This window comes from Amblyraja radiata, chromosome 28 (assembly GCF_010909765.2).
Source record: "Amblyraja radiata isolate CabotCenter1 chromosome 28, sAmbRad1.1.pri, whole genome shotgun sequence".
Classification (NCBI taxonomy): domain Eukaryota; kingdom Metazoa; phylum Chordata; class Chondrichthyes; order Rajiformes; family Rajidae; genus Amblyraja; species Amblyraja radiata.
In genome coordinates, this window is record NC_045983.1 from 6,313,079 (window position 1) to 6,333,360 (window position 20,282).

Consider the following 20,282-nt stretch of genomic DNA (forward strand, 5'->3'; position numbering starts at 1 on the left):
CTTTTGAAAAGTATTAAATGTACAGTGGTCCATCCAATTCAGTTCCATGTTGAGGAGTTAAAAATCGCTATCAATTCACAAATGACAAATTGGAGATGAGATCCCCATTTATTTCCAGCTTATACCTGTCCGTTAGTCCCTGGGCAAGGGACTATAATGCGGATCGCGGGAGGGGTATTTTTTTAATGCCACACATTTAATATTTAGGCACTCACTGATTTAAAAAATATATAATAAATTAATTAAAAATACAACCACACGTAAATACTCACAACTCAGACAACATTGGCCGTGAACAAAGTAAAAGGAAAATGTGTTTTTTTTATCAACTACATTAAAGCATCACTAAAATGTGACTGATGATTGTTTGGGGGGGGAATAAAGATTAGCGCAACTTTCTTTGGGCTAATTCTTCGCCTCCGTATTAAAGCCGTGCGGGTTCTGCTCACTGTGCAGCATCTTGAGGTTGGGAAGATGTGGTCGACTCGTTCCCTTGCACTGGCATGCTTCGAGTGCAGCGGGGGGCGGAGAGCCAGCGCAGCACAGAGGGAGAGGTGGGGCGGGCCTCCCGTTAGCACTTGGAGGGCGGGCGTCGAGTGTGTCTGTGGGCCTTCCTAGCTGCCCCGCGGCTCCGTCACTTGTTCTCGATCAGCGTCTGCACCTTGTAGACCAGCTCGCGCGCAATCCTCAGGATCTGCTGCGTGTCGTGACGCTCCGCCATTTCTGAAGCAAAAGTTGAAACAAACGGGCGACACTTACTTTCCCTCTACGTCTACGAGGTCACAACTTCACAAGTTAAAGGAGTAGAATTAAGCCATTCGGCCCATCGAGTCCACTCTGCCATTCCATCATGGCTGATCTCTGCCACGTAATCCAATTTTCCCGCCTTCTCCCCATAACCCTTTCTCCCCATAACCCGTCCTAATCAAGATTTTGTCTGCCTTAAAAATATCGAAGATATACACAAAAAGCTGGAGTAACTCAGTGGGACAGGCAGCATCTCTGCAGAGAAGGAATGGGTGACGTTTCGGGAATATCCACTGACTTGGCCTCCACAGCCCTCCATAGCAATGAGTTCCACAGATTAACTACCCTCTGACTAAAGAAGTTTCTCCTCACCTCCTTTCTAAAAGAGAGCCCTTTATTTCTGAGGCTGTGACCTCTGGTCCTAGACTCTCCCACCAGTGGAAACATCCTTTCCACATCCACTCTATCCAGGCCTTTCACTATTCTGTAAGTTTCAATGTCTCCCCTCATAGTTCTAAACTCCAGCGAGTTCATTCAACAAATTCCAATGATACTGGTCTCGACCCGAAACGTCGCCTATTTCCTTCGCTCCATAGATGCTGCCTCACCTGCTGAGTTTCTCCAGCATTTTTGTCTACCTTCGATTTTCCAGCATCTGCAGTTCCTTCTTAAACCCACATTTACTTCCATCAGTGAGGCAGGATCTTGAGACAGCCTATAGAAGGATCCCGACCCGAACTGTCACCTGTTGAGTTTGTGTCCATGTAACCTGTTATCACCCTATTGTGGGGTCCACCTTTCCTAGGTCATCGTTGCTTTTTGCATATGTTCCATTCATTCATCCTATATTCCTCGTTTCCCTTTCCCCTGAGTATGAAGAGGAATGTCGACCCGAAACGTCACCTATTCCCTTTCTCCAGAGAGACTGCCGAATCTGCTGAGTTACCCCAGGACACTCCAAATCCTGGCCACAAAATGTGGAATAGTACAGCGCAGGTACAGGCCCTTCGGCCCACAATATCTGTGCTGAGCACCTACTCTTAACTGCCTGCACATAACATAATCCATGCGGATATCCACGTGCTGGTCCAAATGTCTCTTAAATGCCACTATCATATCTGCTGCCAACACCACCCCTAGTGGTGAGTTCCAGCACTCACCTCCCTCTGGGTAGAAAATAATCTCCATTAAACTTTGGCCCTCTCACCTTAAAGCTTTCCCCTCCAATATTTGACATTTCCATACTGGGGAAATTGTTTTGACTGTCTGCTGTATCTATGCTTCTCGTAAAGAGCGCAAAGAAAGAAAATATAGAGAAAGTGAACTTAACGGAGGACGCCAGACAACAAACTCACCATTGAAGAACTTTATAATGTCTGTGAAGTCCATGTTGTTGTCTCTGATGATCTCGCGATACACCTCCACCAGCGCTAAGGCAATGAACAGGACAAAGTGTTCTGAAGAGATGTGCTTCGCTGCCCAGATAACCTCCCACACGGCAAAGACGTCTTCATACAAGAGCTCTGTGCCGAAAGATAATTGCCAGTTATGTAAGCGATAACAACACCTATTTTGAAGACATTAAAAAAAAAAAGATTTCTTGGTTTTCGTTTTGGTTTATTGCCAGGTGTACCGAGGTACAGTGAAACGCTTTTGTTGCGTGTTCACCAGCCGACGTAAAGACAGAGGCACGGTGACGCAGCGGTGGAGTTGTTGCCTTAAGGGCCTGTCCCGCTTTCACGACCTAATTCACGACCTCTGCCGAGTTTGCCCTAGACTCATACTCGCAGCATGGTTGTCACGAGGTCGTAGGAGGTCGTGGGTAGGTCGTAGCAGGCCGTGATGCTAGTCGTAGGCATCAAGTAGGTCGCGGCTTTTTTTTCGAGCCTGATGAAAAATGTCCACGTGTAAAAAAGGTTGTGAATTAAGTCGGGAGAGTGGGACAGGCCCTTTACAGCGCCATTGACCCATGGTTCAAACCTGACTCTGCGCACCGACTGTAAGGAGTTTGCACATTCTCCCCGTGACCTGGGGGATTTCTCCGGGAACTCCGGTTTCCTCCCGCACTCCAAAGACTTGCAGGATGTAGGCTGATTGGCTTGGCAAAATTGTAAATTGTCCCTAGTGTGTGGAGGATAGTGTTAGTGTGCGGGGATCGCTGGTCGGCCGGCCGGCCGAAGGGCCTGTTTCGGCGCTGTATCTGTAGATCTAAACTATATATGATTACAATCGAGCCATCCACAGTGTACAGATACAGGATAAAGGCAATACTGTTTAGTGCAAGATAAAGTCCAGTTACAGTTAGTCTGAGGGCCTATCGATCACTAATCACTAATCATAATGGATGCACAGAAACAGTGAAATCACAGAAAAACAACTCTTGCTTGGGAAAAAGTTGATAAGATGCTGAATTTGCACAGGTGCCTAGTTCGACAGATAGTGCTCATCCAGTACCTGTGGCCATTCTTCATGTCTGGTGATGGGGAGAAGGCAGGAGAATGGGGTTGAGAGGGAAATATAGATCAGCCATGATCGAAAGACGGAGCAGAGTCGATGGGCCGAATGGCTTAATTGTGCTCCTGTCCAATGGTCTTTGAGCCCCGATAGAGCAGGAACTGCAGCCTCAACAAACTTGATCACCAACAACCTCTCCTGGACCAGCCATATTGAAGCAACAGCCAAGAAAGCACACCAACGCCTCTACTTCTTTAGGTACACAAAAAAGCTGGAGAAAAGCAGCACCCGCTGAGTTTCTCCAGCTTTTTTGTGTACCTTCGATTTTCCAGCATCTGCAGTTCCTTCTTAAACCCTCTACTTCTTTAGAAGGCTTAGGAAGTTGGGAATGTCCCCTGCAACTCTCACCAACTTCTACAGATGCGCCGCAGAATGCATTGTATCAGGATGCATCACAGCATGGTTTGGGACACAGCTCCATCCAAGACCGCAAGAAATTGCAGAGAATTGTGGACGCAGCCCAGACCATCATACAGACCAACCTCCAATTGGAGGAGCAGCACCTCATATTTCGCTTGGGCAGTTTGTACCCCAGCGGTATGAACATTGACTTCTCTAATTTCAGGTAGTCCTTACTGTCTCCTCCCCTTCTCAGCTCTCCCTCTAGCCCTCTGCCTCCTCCTCTTCCTTTCTTCTTCCCCACCTCCCCACCCTCACATCAGTCTGAAGAAGGGTTTCGGCCCGAAACTTTGCCTATTTCCTTCGCTCCATAGATGCTGCTGCACCCGCTGAGTTTCTCCAGCATTTTTGTCTACCTTCGATTTTCCAGTTCCTTCTTAAACATTCTTTCCGTTGACTGGTTATCAGAAACTAAACTCAAACTCATGTACCTTTCCCAGTATGAATTGTGGTTTAAACTTGGAGGTCTATCTGTTATCTTTCTTTTCCTAAGTAGTAGCATTTCAATTACGTTGACTGCATACGGGTACCTTGTTTGCACTGAGTGACGTGCCCACTATCACATTCTCAGGCATTTGTTAGTCCGTGCCAACAACTCATACAACTGGTGTCCGCCTCTTTAAACACAGGTGAGGTGAAGTATTTCCCACCGAAACTGCTCCGGTCTTTTAGCTGGTGGAAGGGCAACGATTGACGTGCGCTTTAAGAGCAGAAGGCAAATCCTGATTATCACAGGGTTGCATTGGTATATTTTGAAGCCATGTTGAATTTTGCCATGCCCCATGCAATAACCTACACTGTGAGTGGCTCTCATTTTAAGAATGTTTTCATCGAGTATGATCAATAATTTCGGTACCAGCGGGGTTAAGCCTCCTGCTGTCGACTTTGACGGAGTTGTTACATCTCATACCTTCAGTTAACGAATGTCCCATCTACACTAGTCCCACCTGCCTGCATTTGGCACATATCCCTCCAAACCTGTCCCATCCATGTACCTGCCCACATGCTTCTTAAACATTACAATGGTACCTGCATCAACTACCTCTTCCAGCAGCTCGCTCCATACAGCCGCCACCCTTACGTGTGGAAAAAGTTACCCCTCAGGTTCCTATTAAATCTCATCTTAACCCTCTATCCTCTGGCTCTCGATTCACCTACTCTGGGAAAGAGACGCACAGTCTACCCGATCTATTCCTCTGATGATTTTGTACACCTCTATATGATCACCCCTCATCCTCCTGCGCTCCAAGGAATAGGGTCCAAGCCTGCTCAACCTCTCCCTACCTCTTTTAAAATCCAGGAGGAACCATCGGTAGCAGAAGTAGAAGTGGGTGTAGTCTCCATTCTGGTGCATCAGCTCAAAGAGCTCGGAGTCCAAAATCTGAAAGAAGCAATGAAGCTGATTAGAAAGAATGTGGAGGATCACAGTCAGCCTGAAGAAGGGTCCCGTCCCAAATCATCGCATGGCCATTCCCCCCACAGCACGGCACGGTGGCGCAGCGCTAGAGTTGCTGACTTACGGCGGGTTCAATCCTGACTACTAATGCTGTCTGTACAGAGTTTGTACGTTCTCCCCATGACCCGCGTGGGTTTTCCCCGGGATCTTCGGTTTCCTCCCACACTCCAAAGACATACAGGTTTGTAAGTTAATTTGGTTCAGGCAAACCAAATAGACAATAGACAATAGGTGCAGGAGTATATTGTTCCTAGTGTGTGTAGGATAGCATTAGTGTGCAGGGATCACTGGTCGGCGGGGGCTCGGTGGGCCGAAGGGTCTGCTTCCGTATTGTATCTAAACTAAACTAAACTGAAGATGCTCCTTGACCCACTGAGTTACTTTGTGTTTCACACAAGATTGCAGCATCTGCAGTTCTTTGTGTCTCTACATGGATGGTGAGGTTATGTTACTGGTTTCAGCAAGACCAGAAACTTAGACTAATAAGAATGGCATTCATAAACCTGGAAATAATGTGATATTGTGAAGGCTCGAAAGCTGACATAAAGCAGCAGTTCAAATCTGGAACCTAATTCTGTCTTAAAAGCCTTTCACTAGCTAAGGCATAAGGGAAGTTTGTGAATCATTAATAAGGGTCACTGTTCTCTAGTTGAATCCTCTTGTGGTGGAGGAGTGGGACAGCTAACGTCCAAGTCAAATCCAAGGGTGAAAAAGAAATGGCTGGACCTTTGCCTACTAAAGTGAACCTGGACCAGTCAACAATTTAAGTAATCAGGATTAAATTTGGACTCTCCTTTTCTTGTGGAATTTGAAATGGTAGTTTTTGCCAAATGTCTGGTTGAGGTGAATTTTCAAAATTAAGATGTTATTGTCACATTCCTAGATATATACGATAAGTCAACTTGATTTCATCCTTGGATTTGACTTCATGGAAAGGGCAGCCCCACATCGACTTGGCCAACCTTATCCCACCCCCATTCCCGTCCCGTTACCTGTATTAAGGATCTCATGTTGGCAAAGTGAGTGTCCATGGCACCTCCGTTTGGGAAGTTCTGATTCATCCTCTTCATCAGCTGAGTGAAGCAGCTGTAAGCCAGGGGTTCTGGAGGGGAGAGGGTACACAAAACATCTCGGTCACAAATGTGTAGGAAGGAATTGTAGATGCTGGTTTAAACCAAAGATAGGATCGACCTGAAACGTCACTCATTCCTTCTCTCCGGAGATGCTGCCTGTCTCTCAGAGTTACTCCAGGTTTTAGCATCGCAGTAACAAAAGCAGGAGCAAAGGGCAACAATCTTAATGCGGCAGATCCTATTCTACTGGCCTTGGGTATCAGGGGCATTTGGATTGGGAGCGTTCCAGAGCCTCAGGGCTTATACAAAGTGGGCGGTTTAATTTTTTATTATTTGTTTAATTTAGTTTAGTTTAGAGAAACGGTGGAAACATGCCCCTCAGCACACCGGGTCTGCGCTGACCAGCGATCACCCTGTATTTTGAGGGGTCGACCCAAAAAGTCACCCATTCCTTCTCTTCAGAGATGCTGCCTGTCCCGCAGAGTTACTCCAGCTTTTTGTGTCTACACTAGTTTAGTTTAGAGGATAGTTTGGAGATAGAGCGCAGAAACGGGCCCTTCGGCCCACCGCGTCCGTGCCAACCAGCGACAATTTACAATTTTGCCAAGACAATTAACCTACAAACCTGTACGTCTTTGGAGTTTGGGAGGCAACCGGAGCACCTGGAGGAACCCCACGCGGTCACAGGGAGAACGTGCAAACTCTGTACAGACAGCGCCCGTAGTCAGGATCGAACCCGGGTCTGTGGCGCTGTAAGGCAGCAACTCTACCGCTGTGCCACCGTGCCACCCCAATGTTGCTTTAAGTTACTGAAAGCAAAGAGCTCCACATTCCTATTTAAAATTAATTCCGCTTAAGTCAAATAGAATGAATTTGGAACGTGCCTTCAAGCAAGTTTATCGGGCTCCAAGGGCTGTTTTTGTCACCAATCAGATATGTGGGCTGCATGGTGGCGCAGCGGTAGAGTTGCTGCCTCACAGCGCCAGGCATCCGGTTCTATCCTGACTTATCTGTACGGAGTTTGTACGTTCTCCCCATGACCTGCGTGGGTTTTCTCCCACATTCAAAAGAAATGCAGGTTAATTTGTTTCTGTAAATTACCCCTAATGTGTAGGATGCAAAACTGGGATAACATAGAACTAGGGTACAGGTCAGTGGGCCGAAAGGCCTGTTTCCACCTGGTCTAAAGAAGGGCCTCGACCCGAAACATCACCCATTCCTCTCTCCAGAGATGCTGCCTGTCCCGCTGAGTTATTCTAGCATTTTGTGTCTACCTTTGATTTAGACAATAGACAATAGAAAATAGACAATAGGTGCAGGAGTAGGCCATTCGGCCCTTCGAACCAGCACCGCCATTCAATGTGATCATGGCTGATCATCCCCAATCAGTACCCCGTTCCTGCCTTCTCCCCATATCCCCTGACTCCGCTATTTTTAAGAGCCCTATCTAGCTCTCTCTTGAAAGTATCCAGAGAAAGTATCCACCGCCCTCTGAGGCAGAGAATTCCAACCAGCATCTGTAGTTCTGTTTTCATGTGGTATCACTAAACTAAATTAAATTGAAATAGAGATTTAAAAGAGTGGAATAATTACAGTAGATGATAATAGATCCTCTTCTGGGGCCAGACGCACAGTGTGGTCACATTTAGGTGTGATTTTTGGGATTAAAAACTATTTTATAGTGCACTAGTAGTATCGGAGTACAGTGAGGAATCAGGTTTGGTATAAATATCTTCCTGGGATAATGAAACACAACCTGACATCTGTTTATCTTGCAACACAAAACCAACTGGGGATTGGCACATCATGCTGGGGATTGGCAGTCTTACAAACCATGTGGATTTAAAAAAACAATGTTGTAACGACTTCAATGCAGCTCAGCACTCATTAGATCAGTTACACATTTGTTGAGCCTGTTGTTCTGGTTTCAACAAACTGTGTAAAAATGTTGATTCACAGCTTCCATGTTGAATGTTTAAGACTCCAGCTCGAACAATCTTCAACTTTGGAGTGATTATGGCTCCCAGAATCACAGAAAATCCATGATACCGACCAAACCACACTCCCTCAACCCCCACCCCCAACCCCAAACCACCGTCGAGAGCATCTACAATTGGCACTGCCTCAAGAAGGCGCCATCTATCATCAATGATGTCCACAATGCAGGCCATGCCCTCTGCTCACTGCTACAGCCAGGCCTGATGTCCCACATCACCAGGTTCAGGAACTGCTACTTTCCTGCAACCATCAGGTTCCTAATCAACCTGCACAACCCTAGTCAAACACTACAGGCCATCTCTTGCTTTATAAAAATAATAAAATAATTTATTGCCACACAACCAGGGTTGGTGGAAATTTGGGTTGTCAGCAGCAGTACAATAATAAAGAACACACAATAAAACTGTAACACAAACGTCCACCACAGCATTCATCACTGTGGTGGAAGGCACAAAAATTTGGCCAGTCCTCCTCCATTTCCCCCCGGTGTACAGGACCAGAGTCCAGTCAGTCCAGGATCGGCTCTTCCTCACCGGAGACCGCGGCTTTAGATTGTTGTAGGCCGCAGGCCGGCGGTCGAGATTTAAAGTCCCCGCCGCGGCCAGAAGCACCGTAGACTGCAGGGCCGGCGGTCGAAGCTCCCCTCCAGGGGTGATGGTAAGTCCATGCCGCACCCGCGGTAGAAGTTGGCCGCGGGCCGGTAGTGATGGCTTCTTCTTCCCCCGGGTCCCCCACGAGGGATCCCGGGCTGTAGACGCCGCACCAGCTGGAGCTCTGCAGACCGCGGCTTCAGGCTGCGACTTCAGGCTGCCGGCAGCCCCGGGCCAGCGAAACGGAGCGCTCCCCTCCAGCGAGGGCTCACCCGCTCCACATCGAGAGTCCACGCAGCGCCCTCCGCTGAAGCCCCGGGCACATCTCCGGGAAAGGCCGCGTCGATCCTTGATGTTAGGCCACAGGGGAGGCGACCTGGAAAAAGTCGCCTCTCCATGGAGGAGGCGACCGAAGCGGTTTCCCCCTTACCCCCCCACACCACCCTCCACACAAAACACACGAAGAAACATTAAATACATACTTTAAAACATACTAAAAAATTAAAAAAAGCTGGAAAAACTGACGCGCTGCTGACATGGCTGCACACAGAGGAGCGCCTCCCAGTTTAAATTACCATGGCATGGTTTTTCAAATGTGTTTTGCACCAAGGTCTTGTTTAGATTTTTTTCTGTCTTGCAGAATTTACGTGCGGTTTATGTGTGACCTGTGCGCAAAATAGGTGGGCAAGACCTCTCGTGCAAAATGTGTGTGAAAAATCTGTGAGCAAAATCGATGTACAAATCGACGTGTAAATCAGCGTGCAGAATCGGTGGGCGGCTGGATTGTAATCATGTATTGTCTTTTCGCTGACTGGTTAACGCGCAACAGAAGCGTTTCACTGTACCTCGGTACATGTGCCAATACACTAAACTCAACTCAAAACTGTGCAAAATCTGGCTTCAATAATCTGTGCGCACAATGTGTGCACAATCTGTGCGCATGATTTGTGTGCAATGTGCGTGCAATTTATGTTTTTGTGCGTTATCTGAGTCTGCGTGCTTGTGGTGCACCTACAAGCAAGATTTTCATTGTAGCTATACTATACAGTAACTGAGCATAGGACAATAAACTCAATTTGACTGTGGTCATTTTGCCTCTTGTGTCCAATCGAACTGATAAAACAGCCTTCAGCTTCATTCCACTTCCCTGCGTCTGCAGATAACATCACATCAAGTCCCCACCAAGGAACCTTTCAAAATGCCGTGTTGTATTTTGCGGGCTGTAGTCTTTCACGGAGAGAGCTCCTGATCCCACCAATCTTTGAGTGTGGAGAAAATCTTCTCCTTTATTCAGGCTGTGATGTTATTTGTCAAGTGAGTTTACTTACCACTGTCCATAATCACCATTAGTGGTGCCAAGAGGTCGCACATCCCCTGGACGTAGCCTACCTCCAGGTGCTCCCACACATAGCTGCAAGGGAGAGAGAAGCATCCATCAGTCATAGGAGTAGAATTAGGCCATTCAGCCCATTGAGTCTCCATTGCCATTCAATCCATGCTGATCTATCTTCAACCCCATTCTCCTGCCTTCGTCCCATAACCCGATACCTGTAATAATCAATCATGGCCTTAAAAATACCCAATGACTTGGCCTTTGTGGCAACATCGAGCGATTGAGTCATTCAGTGTGGAAACAGGCCCTTCGGCCCAACTTGCCCATATGTCCCATCCACACTAGTACCACCTGCCTGCATTTGGCCAATATCCCTCTAAGCCTGTCTAATTGTTTCTTAAATGTTGGGATAGTCCCAGCCTCAACTACCTCCTCTGGCCGCTCACTCCATACACCCACCACTCTTTGCGAGAAAAAGTTACCTCTCAGAATTGAACATAATTCATCTTCAAATCCTCCCTAAAAACACATTTTTATTCTTTGGCTTTCGACACTGGCTGAGGCATTGCTCCTGTTTTTAGTGCTTTTAATGTCTTTTAATTTTTAGTGTGTTTTTTATAGTCCTTCGTTTTACGTTTTTTAATGGTTTTTAATTGTTTGTAATAGCTTTTTGTTCATGAGTTCTCATGTACAGCACTTTGTGGCAACTGCAGTTGTTTAAAGTGCTTTATAAATAAAGTTATTAGTTATTATAATACTTTATATACAGTCTAGTATGTGGCAATGAATTCCACAGATTCACCACCCTCTGACTAAATAAATTCCTCATGTCCTTTCTAAAGGTTTTTATTCTGAGGCTGTGCCTTCTGGTCTTAGACTCTCCCACTACTGAAAACATCCTCTCCACATCCACTCTATCCAGGCCTTTCACTATTCGGTAAGTTTCAATGTGATCCCCCCTCATTCTTCTAAACTCCAGCGAGTAGAGGCCCAGTGCCATCAAACGTGCATCAAATGTTAATCCAATCATCATTCTTGTAAACCTCCTCTGGACCCTCGCCAACGCCAACACATCCTTCCTCAGATACGGCGTCCAAAACTGCTCAAAAGCGGCTCAAATACGGATCAGCTTTCAAACAAGATTAGACACTGATTTCATAGCTGGCAGTGGAATGAAATTCAGATCTATGTTAACATCCAGAATTATTAAAATCCAGAATGAAATTCAAATTCGGGAAGCTAAGTGATGCAGTTGCCTCTCAGCGCCAGAGACCTGGGTTCGATCCTGACCTTGGGTCCTGTCTGTGTGGAGTTTGCACGTTCTCCCTGTGACCACGTGGGTTTAACCCGGGTGCTCCGGTTTCCTCCCACATCCCAAAGATGTGCAAGTTTATAGGTTAATTGGCCCTCTGTAAATTGCCCCAGGTGTGCAGGGAGTGGATGAGAAAATGGGATAACATTGAACTTGTGTGAACGGCTGATCGATGGTCGGCATGGATTTGGTGGCCCGAAGGGCCTGTTTCCATGCAGCATCTTTCAATCAATCCTTACCTGCACATTATACTCTTTAGTCTTTCAAGGTTGATTGTAGTAAAATACAAATAATTTCTATCGCAGCGTTGTACATCTTTATCAATCCGGTGCCAATTTAATGAGACGGCATCCATCAGTTCTGTCTGTGAGATATGGAATATTCAAACTGTGTTCAATTATCATTGATATGACCCATGATAAGACACACTTTATTCAGATACAGTGTCAAACTTCATTTCTTAAATGCAAACAACAACAAACTGGTTAAAGGTAAACCAAGCCAATCTTTAATCAATTTGTCAGACGGGAGTGGCAAGATCTACAAAGAGCACACAAGTTGCTCAGTGCTACTCGGGCTCCACTCACAGAACAAAGGAAAGTTAGCACAATTATACATTTTTCTTATGTAAAACACTCCTACCAAGTCTGAATATGGCATGACTGAAAGATTCTATAGCCTTTCAGAATATAGGAAAAGCTGGGTCCAAAACAAGCTCATCCAATAACAAGTTATTACTTATCACTGGAGCGTCAGCTATTTTTTCAATCTTGACTTCTTTATGGCCTTGAAAGAACCACATGTTATTATGCAGGTTTCCATCTTAATGTCTTTATTAAAAATACATCCTGTCCTCCATATTGTGTTCCATATAATTTGCAAAGTCTTTCAGACTTGGCACCGAGCCATTCTTTTGTTCGACTAGACCATGCTTTTGTAGAAGGACAACTCCATTTTGTAAACAATATTAGATTTGACTATTAGCTCTTTCAATGAAAGATTCTCATTATTGCTGCTGCTAATTCCAGCTTCATATCATTTAAGGTTGCTTTGAAGACGCGCTGTTCTACAAAACGGGGATAATTATATTTTTATTCTCAAGCAAATAATTTGACAGAAGGCACACCGCAGTTAATGACTAGTTCATCACACACAATCAAAGTGGTTCAAATGGTTCTTGTCGCCCTGCAGCTGCTTGGGGCTCGGCTGGACCGGGCGCCGCTTCAAGAGGCTGAGCACGTGGACTACAGGTGGCCTACAGCGGTGGAGCAGTGGCGGAGGACACCACGCTTGGCCAGTCCGACTCTGAATGTTGCCAGGGCAACTGGCCTTCATGGTCAGATCAAGATCCCTGCCCTTACAACAACTGGGACTTGAAAATGGAGCCAAACTGGTGACTCTGTATATTGTCTCTGTATACTCTGCATACTGTATACTGTGTACGACTGCTGTACACTTGTGCTGTATCTGAGATGCTTATCTAATACTGTATGTATCTAAGTGCTTATGTATAGTGATACTTGTACTGAACTGTACCTCGACACACGTGACAAATAAAGTACCATACCATACCATAACCTTCTTAGTTGCATCCATTTCTGAACACTGTCACCTTATTTTGGAAGCAAGAATGTCATCTAAACTGTAGTAAGAGAATACTCAAATGATATCGGAAAAGACACTGCACATCATACGTGGACCCCCTGTCCCACTTACCCGAGTTACTCACGAATTCTCCCGAGTTTCCCCTTGATTCAAACTCGGAGAATTACGGTAATAGCCAGCCGTAGGTACTCAGGGCTATTTTTTTAACTCTTGGACATTTTTCAACGTGCTGAAAAAACGTCCCGGCTTACCTGATGCCCCGGGTACCCACGGCTGGCATTACGAGCCGCTACGAAATATCTACAGACTCCTACGGACTCGCTACGGACATTCTCCGGGTTTGAAGCAAGGGGAAAACTCGGGAGAGTTCGTGAGTAACTCGGGAAAGTGGGACAGGGGCATGAGTCTCTCACTATTACAGTGGCGAGAATTAGATATGAAAGTGAAATATGGCAGAACCAACACTAAAGTCAATACATTTGAGATGAGGTGCCAGAGATAATGAGGATGGCAGAAAAGAATGCACGGCAAACTCAAGGCCTGTGGACAAAAGATTACGATGCAAGATTCCTGCCAGCCATGACTCCGATGTAGCGAGAGGGGAAGAGATGATGCCCAGTGAAATACAACAGCAAAGATTGGTTCAGTAAAAAATGAGAAGAGACAATGATAAAACAGCTGAGATGGTTGAACATAGAGGTGAATGCAGCAGGGATGACACGTGCTGACATCTGAAGAAACAACACAAGATGGACCAGATGATGAGAAAGCAATGGATAAGAAAAGAGACCATAAAATGATGCTAGCCTGCAGAAACGTATAGCCTATACAGTATATATATATGGGCTATACGTATATATGGCTATACGTATATATAGGCTATATATATATATGTGTACATATATAGCCTAAAACGTATTGCCTAGCCTATAGCAAGGCACATAAGGCATGTATAGCCTGGTGCATTGCCTAGCTTATAGCAAGGCACACACACATTATTAACTCTGAAAGCTTAAATGTACAAGAACAAGGAGCAGATGTGCTTTAATGACCATAGGTTCTGCATAATAAAATGAAGCAGATTGTTAATGATTCTTGCTCAGTTCATTGAAATGGAAATTAAAACCACATAAGGGAAGCATCACACTCGCAGTTGCTTGTGTGACTCCCCAGGAAAGTGATTGAAGCAGAATGTAGTGTTTATCGCCGCTGAGAATGAGGCTCCACTGACCGTATATGTCATGCTTGGTAACGACGAGCTGCCCTTCTCGGAGAGGATCAGATCTAACTGAGTACTCAGCTGTTCTTCACACAATGAATCCTGGGCTCCGGCCTGTTGCAGTGCTTCTCTCCTTCCAGAACCGGGCGCACTAACGTCACGAGCTCGTTCCGCCACCCTGCCTAGTTCCGTTTGAGCTTCTTCCTCCAGTACACCTTCTTCCATGCACAAACTTTGGTCGTCGGTACTCGAAAGGATGCGGGAATGGCCCGAGGCGACGGAGTAGTTTCGTGAAGAAGGGAGCCCAGAGTCGGGGGAGTCAAACTCTATCGACGGTCTCTCTTCGACCACTGCGGCAGGGGCGTCGACGTTGACGATCGTTCTTGCTTCGTCCGCCATCTTAAAGGCTTTTTCTCCCAGGTCCCCTTCATCAACTGAAATGAAGACCTAAATAAGATATTAAAGGAAGTGGCATTTTAAAACTAAGCAAAGAGCTCACATCAGCAATGCAGAGAAGTGACTTTTATGGAAACTCCTCTAGAAGAAGTATTTCAAAGTAAAAGTCTCAAAAGTATTTAAAAGAGAAAAACAAGTCTAAAAAAAACATCCCCCTGTCTATCCAGCTGGAAATAGTCACTAGGATATTACATAGAGTCATGGAATGATTCAGTACAGAAACAGGCATTTTGGCCCAACTTGCCCCCACTGGCCAACATGCTACCTTCAAAGACTTTGGTGTCTGGTGAAGCATCTATAATTAAAAATAGGCTGGCACAGTGGTGTGGCGGTATAGCTATTGCCTTACAGCGCCAGAGACCTGGGTTCGATCCTGACTATGGGTGCTCGCCTGTACAGAGTTTGTACGTTCTCCCCGTGACCTGCGTGGGTTTTCTCCGAGATCGTCGGTTTCCACCAAAGACATACAGGTTTGTAGGTTAATTGGATTGGTCTAAATGTAAGATTGTCCCTAGTGTGTGTAGGGTGGTGTCAATGTGCGGGGATCGCTGGTCAGTGCGGACTCGGTGGACGAAGGGCCTGTTTCCACGCTGTATCTCTAAACTAAACTAAAATCCCTTTTTTTACTGGTTTTCAACTACTGATACGTGATGCATTTCAAATTACCAAGGTTCTTGATTTTTATTTCAGAAAAGGAATCCAATCCCTGGTGCACAATAATAGGTCACGTTAGCATGATTTCAACAGCGTAACTTGTTTGTCATTCACTCATGAACAGTGCCTCAGGGGGTACAAACTTGCATGAGGCAGGCACTTAGTTAAAGAGACCGCAATTGAGAATCCAACCCTGGTTTGCCTAGCTTCATCTAGAAACCATTTCAAACTCAGGAGCAACTCCTTTACCTCTTTGTCCCATGTCCCCTGGGGGAACAACTTGGAAAGCATGAGAAAAGGAGAGTGTGGAGCATATATTTGTGGCGACTTGTCAGACACACACACACACACACACACACACACACACACACACACACACACACACCCAGGGAGAAGGTGAGACATTGGGCAAACTGTCAGCAAAGAATGAAGAGCAAAATAACAAAGCTCTGGAGGAACTCAGAGGGTCAGGCAGCATCTGCCGGAGGGAATGGGCAGATGATGCTTCGGGTCGGGACCCTTCTTCAGACTGATCAGACTGAAGAATGGTCCCGAGTTGTACCTCGCGACAATAAACTGACTGAGATGCTGCCTGACCCGCTGAGTTCCTCCAGCACTTTGATTTTTGCTCAAGAATCCAGCTTCTGCAGTTTCCTTGTGTCTTCAGCAAGGAAGGAAGGCTGCTCTGCAGACGGTGGGATAGGGCTGCGAGCAGATGGATATGAGGGGTTTTACTGAGAGGAGGAAGGGGGCAAGTGAGGCAGAGAAACACCTTGCTCAGTTTCACTCAACCCACACTGTGTTAGATTAAAGTCTGAATTAAATTGGCAGCAAGCGGAAAGTAAGACCAGGTGGACAATGCACTAATTCATGAGTTCTTGAAAAGCTAAAGAAAGATATGAAAGAGGGTCCAGTGTAAATTTGTACTGGCAGTGAAGAGAAATCAAGGTGAAGATTTTAGTATCTGATAACATCGGAACATGTTATCACGATAACATAGAACAGTACGGCACGGAAACAGGCCATTCGGCCCATAATGTCCGTGCCAAACATGATGCCAAAATAAACTAATCTCCTCTACCTGCACGTGATCCATATCCCTCCATTCCCTGCATATCCACATGCCCAGCTAAAAGCCTCTTAAACGCCACTATCACATTGGCCTTTACTATCACCCCTGGCAGCGCGTTCTAGGCCCCCGCCACCCTTTGTGTAAAAACAAAGTGCCCTGCACATCTCCTTTAAACTTTGTCCCTTTCACCTGAAGGCTATGTCCTCTCGTCTTTGACATTACCAGCTGGGAAGAAGGTTCTGACTGCCTACCCTATCTATGCCTCTCATAATTTAATAAATTTCTCTCAGATCTCCCCTCCATCTCAACCACCTCCTCTGGCAGATCATTCCATGCGCCCAGCACCCTCCGAGTGAAAATGTTGTCCCTCAGATTCCTGCAAAACCTTTCCTCTCTCAGCATAAACGGTGCTCTCTAGTTCTTGATTCCCCTACCCTGAGATGAAGACCATTCCCCTCGTGATTTTATGCACCTTTGTAAGATCACCACTCAGTCTCCCACGCTCCAAGGAATAAAGTTTTCGCCTGCCTAACCTCCGCCTAGAACTCAGTCCCTCGGATCCTGGCAACATCTTCCTAAATCTTTCCCGCACTCTTTTCAGCTCATAGGCATCTTATTTTCCTGTAGCAAGGGTGCCCAAAACTGAACACAACAACGAGAGCAGTGTGGTCTCATCAATATGTTACACAACTGCAACACAATGTCCCAACTTTAATACTCATTTCCACGGTTGTTGAAGGCTGGTAAAGAATTATCAGCCATTTCACAGGCAAGGTTTGGCCTGGCCCACCTATGCAAAGGCTGTGCATCGTACAAGTGAAATTTAGGATTGTGTCGGCAAGTCGACACCAGTGAATCTGGAAACGATAACGTCCGTACCAACCTCCAAGGTTAATGGCCGACACTGGGGACTCTGGTAATCATAACTTGTGGACCAACAGCAGATATATCCAAGGTACCAGACCGAGATTAAATCCAACTCACTCTCCAGTGCTTCAAAGGGTACCTGCCTGCATTACCTGGTCAGTTTATATGTGCCTCTCCAGCAGTCAGTGAGTGAACACTGGTGAAAATATGAAAATAATAAAGAAATGGCACGTGCGGCACGGTGGCGCAGTGGTAGAGCCTCACAGCTCCAGAGACCCAGGGTGGATCACGACCACGGGTGCTGTCTGTGCAGCGTTTGTACGTTCACCCCGTGACCTGTGTTGGTTCACTCCGGGATCTCCGGTGTCCTCCCACACTCCAAAGATGTACAGATTTGTAGGTTAATTGGCTTGGTATAATTGTAAATTGTCCCTAGAGCGTGTAGGATAGCGTTAGTGTACGGGGATCGGTGGTCGGCGCGGACTCAGTGGGCCGAAGGGCCTGTTTCCGTGCTGTATCGCTAAAAAAAATGCTGGAAACACTCAGCGTGCCAGGCAGCATCTGTGGAAAGAAAAAAAGCTAACGTTTCAGAGCCGAGAACGGAGATTAAATACGATAATGTTAAATTGCGAAGAAGGTGCTTTACATCGTTGCTGATGGTGGAATCGCGGTGAATCAGGTGCTGCACGTGGCTGTCTATGCTGCTGCCCGATGACAACTTGGCTAAGATGGCGGAGTGCGTTTCCCTGTCCCTCTGCTTGACCACCAGTTCACAAGCCTTCCACTCCGACATCACATATCTGTACTTGGCAGCTATATCTTCATCCACCTGTGAGGCAAAAGCAGAGAGCAAGAAGTGGATTATAACCTCGTCTCCAAGTGGTAGCGGTGATCCTGTGACAAAGGGTTGGTGTTATCCGCGGATGCGGCCCAATGTCGACACCACTCCCTTGCAGCACTCACGGGCGATCAGACATTAGACTCAAGGAGATACAAGGATCTGAAGATGCGGGTTTATACAAAAACTGGCACAAAGTGCTGGAGTAACTCAACGGGTCAGGCAGCATCTCTGGAGAACGTGGACCGGAGACACTTCATTATAGCATGGTAGCCAATTAGAATGCTTAGTAATTATAACCCCGCCTAATTATAACATTCATAGTGTAAGATCCTACCCATTGTCTACCAGTTAGAGTAGCAGTGCGGATCATAGCCTCCAGACCCGCTAAATTCAACAGTAGCAAAGCCTTCAAATTGTCGGGGTCGTTTCGGTGAATGATGTGGATATAATGAGAGTAGTCCTTCTCGAACATTCGCCATATATATGTGTGTGTGTGTGTGTGTATATATATATATACACACACACACACACACATATACATATCCACTCGGCGATATCAGAATCAAACACGAGCGGGCTAGGCTTTCGACAAGAGTTAGCCATGTCCTCAAGTCGCAAAAAAACACACAAATAAAAACTGGTAAACGAAAATAAATCGCGGTAAACAAGACGGGGTAGACCCGATTTTCTGACACCATGTAAAGTCCAAACTCACACAGGTTGAAACACAAGCATCTTTATTGTTCAGGTCATTAACTACTAAGCAGGTCATCACTCGTTCACACTGCTACTCCAACTGGTAGACAATGGGTAGGATCTTACACTATGAATGTTATAATTAGGTGGGGTTATAATTACTAAGCATTCTAATTGGCTACCATGCTAGAGCCAATGTATAGGACACTTCTTCAAACTGCTAGGTGATGTTTCGGGTCGGGATCCTTCCTCAGACAAATCCCTTTTTTAGACACAAGGTGCTGGAGGAACAGCGAGTCAGGGAGCATTTCTGGAGGACATAGATAGGTGGCGTTTTAGGTTGGGATCGATCTTTAGACTAGACTGACCTGTTGAATTACTCCAGCACTTGTGTATATAAATTCATTGGTTATAGGAGCAGAATATGGCCATTCAGCCCATCAAGACTACTCCAACATTTCATTTTAGCTGATCTATCGTTCCCCCACATATACATATATATATATACAGTGGCTTGCAAAAGTTTTCATACCCCTTGAACTTTTCCACGTTTTGTCACGTTACAACCACAAACGTAAATGTATTTTATTGGGATTTTATGTGATAGACCAACACAAAGTGGCGCATAATTGTGAAGTGGAAGGAAAATGATACATAGTTTTCAAATTTTTTTACAAATAAAAAACTGAAAAGTGTGGCGTGCAAAAGTATTCAGCCCCCTTTACTCTGATACCCCTAAATAAAATCCAGTGCAACCAATTGCCTTCAGAAGTCACCTAATTAGTAAATAGAGTCCACTTGTGTGTAATCTAATCTCAGTATAAATACAGCTGTTCTGTGAAGGCCTCAGAGGTTTGTTAGAGAACATTAGTGAACAAACAGTATCATGAAGCCCAAGGAACACATCAGACAGGTCAGGGATAAAGTTGTGGAGAAGTTTAAAGCTGGGTTAGGTTATAAAAAAATATTCCAAGCTTCGAACACCTCACGGAGCACTGTTCAATCCATCATCCGAAAATGGAAAGAGTATGGCACAACTGCAAATCTACCAAGATATGGCCGTCCACCTAAACTGACAGGCCGGGCAAGGAGAGCATTGATCCCATGGCCCATGGTAACTCTGGAGGAACTGCAGAGATCCACAGCTCAGGTGGGAGAATCTGTCCACAGGACAACTATTAGTCGTGCACTCCACAAATCGGGCCTTTATGGAAGAGTGGCAAGAAGAAAGCCATTGTTGAAAAAAAGCCATAAGAAGTCCCATTTGCAGTTTGCCACAAGCCATGTGGGGGACACAGCAAACATGTGGAGGAAGGTGCTCTGGTCAGATGAGACCAAAATTGAAGTTTTTGGCCTAAATGCAAAACACTATGTGTGGCGGAAAACTAACTGCACATCACCCTGAACACACCATCCCCACTGTGAAACATGGTGGTGGCAGCATCATGCT

General features: G+C 45.9%; 1 protein-coding gene across 1 annotated transcript in view; it reads right to left on the reverse strand.

Annotated features, from left to right (window-relative positions):
* Positions 1–324: 324 nt before the first annotated feature.
* sgsm2 (small G protein signaling modulator 2) overlaps positions 325–20,282 on the reverse strand; it is a 72,218-nt gene continuing 52,260 nt past the window's right edge. The window contains exons 14-21 of the mRNA XM_033045656.1: positions 17,942–18,124; positions 14,259–14,693; positions 11,662–11,786; positions 10,106–10,188; positions 6,109–6,218; positions 4,945–5,041; positions 2,103–2,270; positions 325–723 (exon numbers count right to left, since the gene is read on the reverse strand). Coding sequence (XP_032901547.1) covers positions 635–723; positions 2,103–2,270; positions 4,945–5,041; positions 6,109–6,218; positions 10,106–10,188; positions 11,662–11,786; positions 14,259–14,693; positions 17,942–18,124 — 1,290 coding nt within the window. The 3' untranslated portion in view covers positions 325–634. The remainder of the gene's footprint in view (positions 724–2,102; positions 2,271–4,944; positions 5,042–6,108; positions 6,219–10,105; positions 10,189–11,661; positions 11,787–14,258; positions 14,694–17,941; positions 18,125–20,282) is intronic.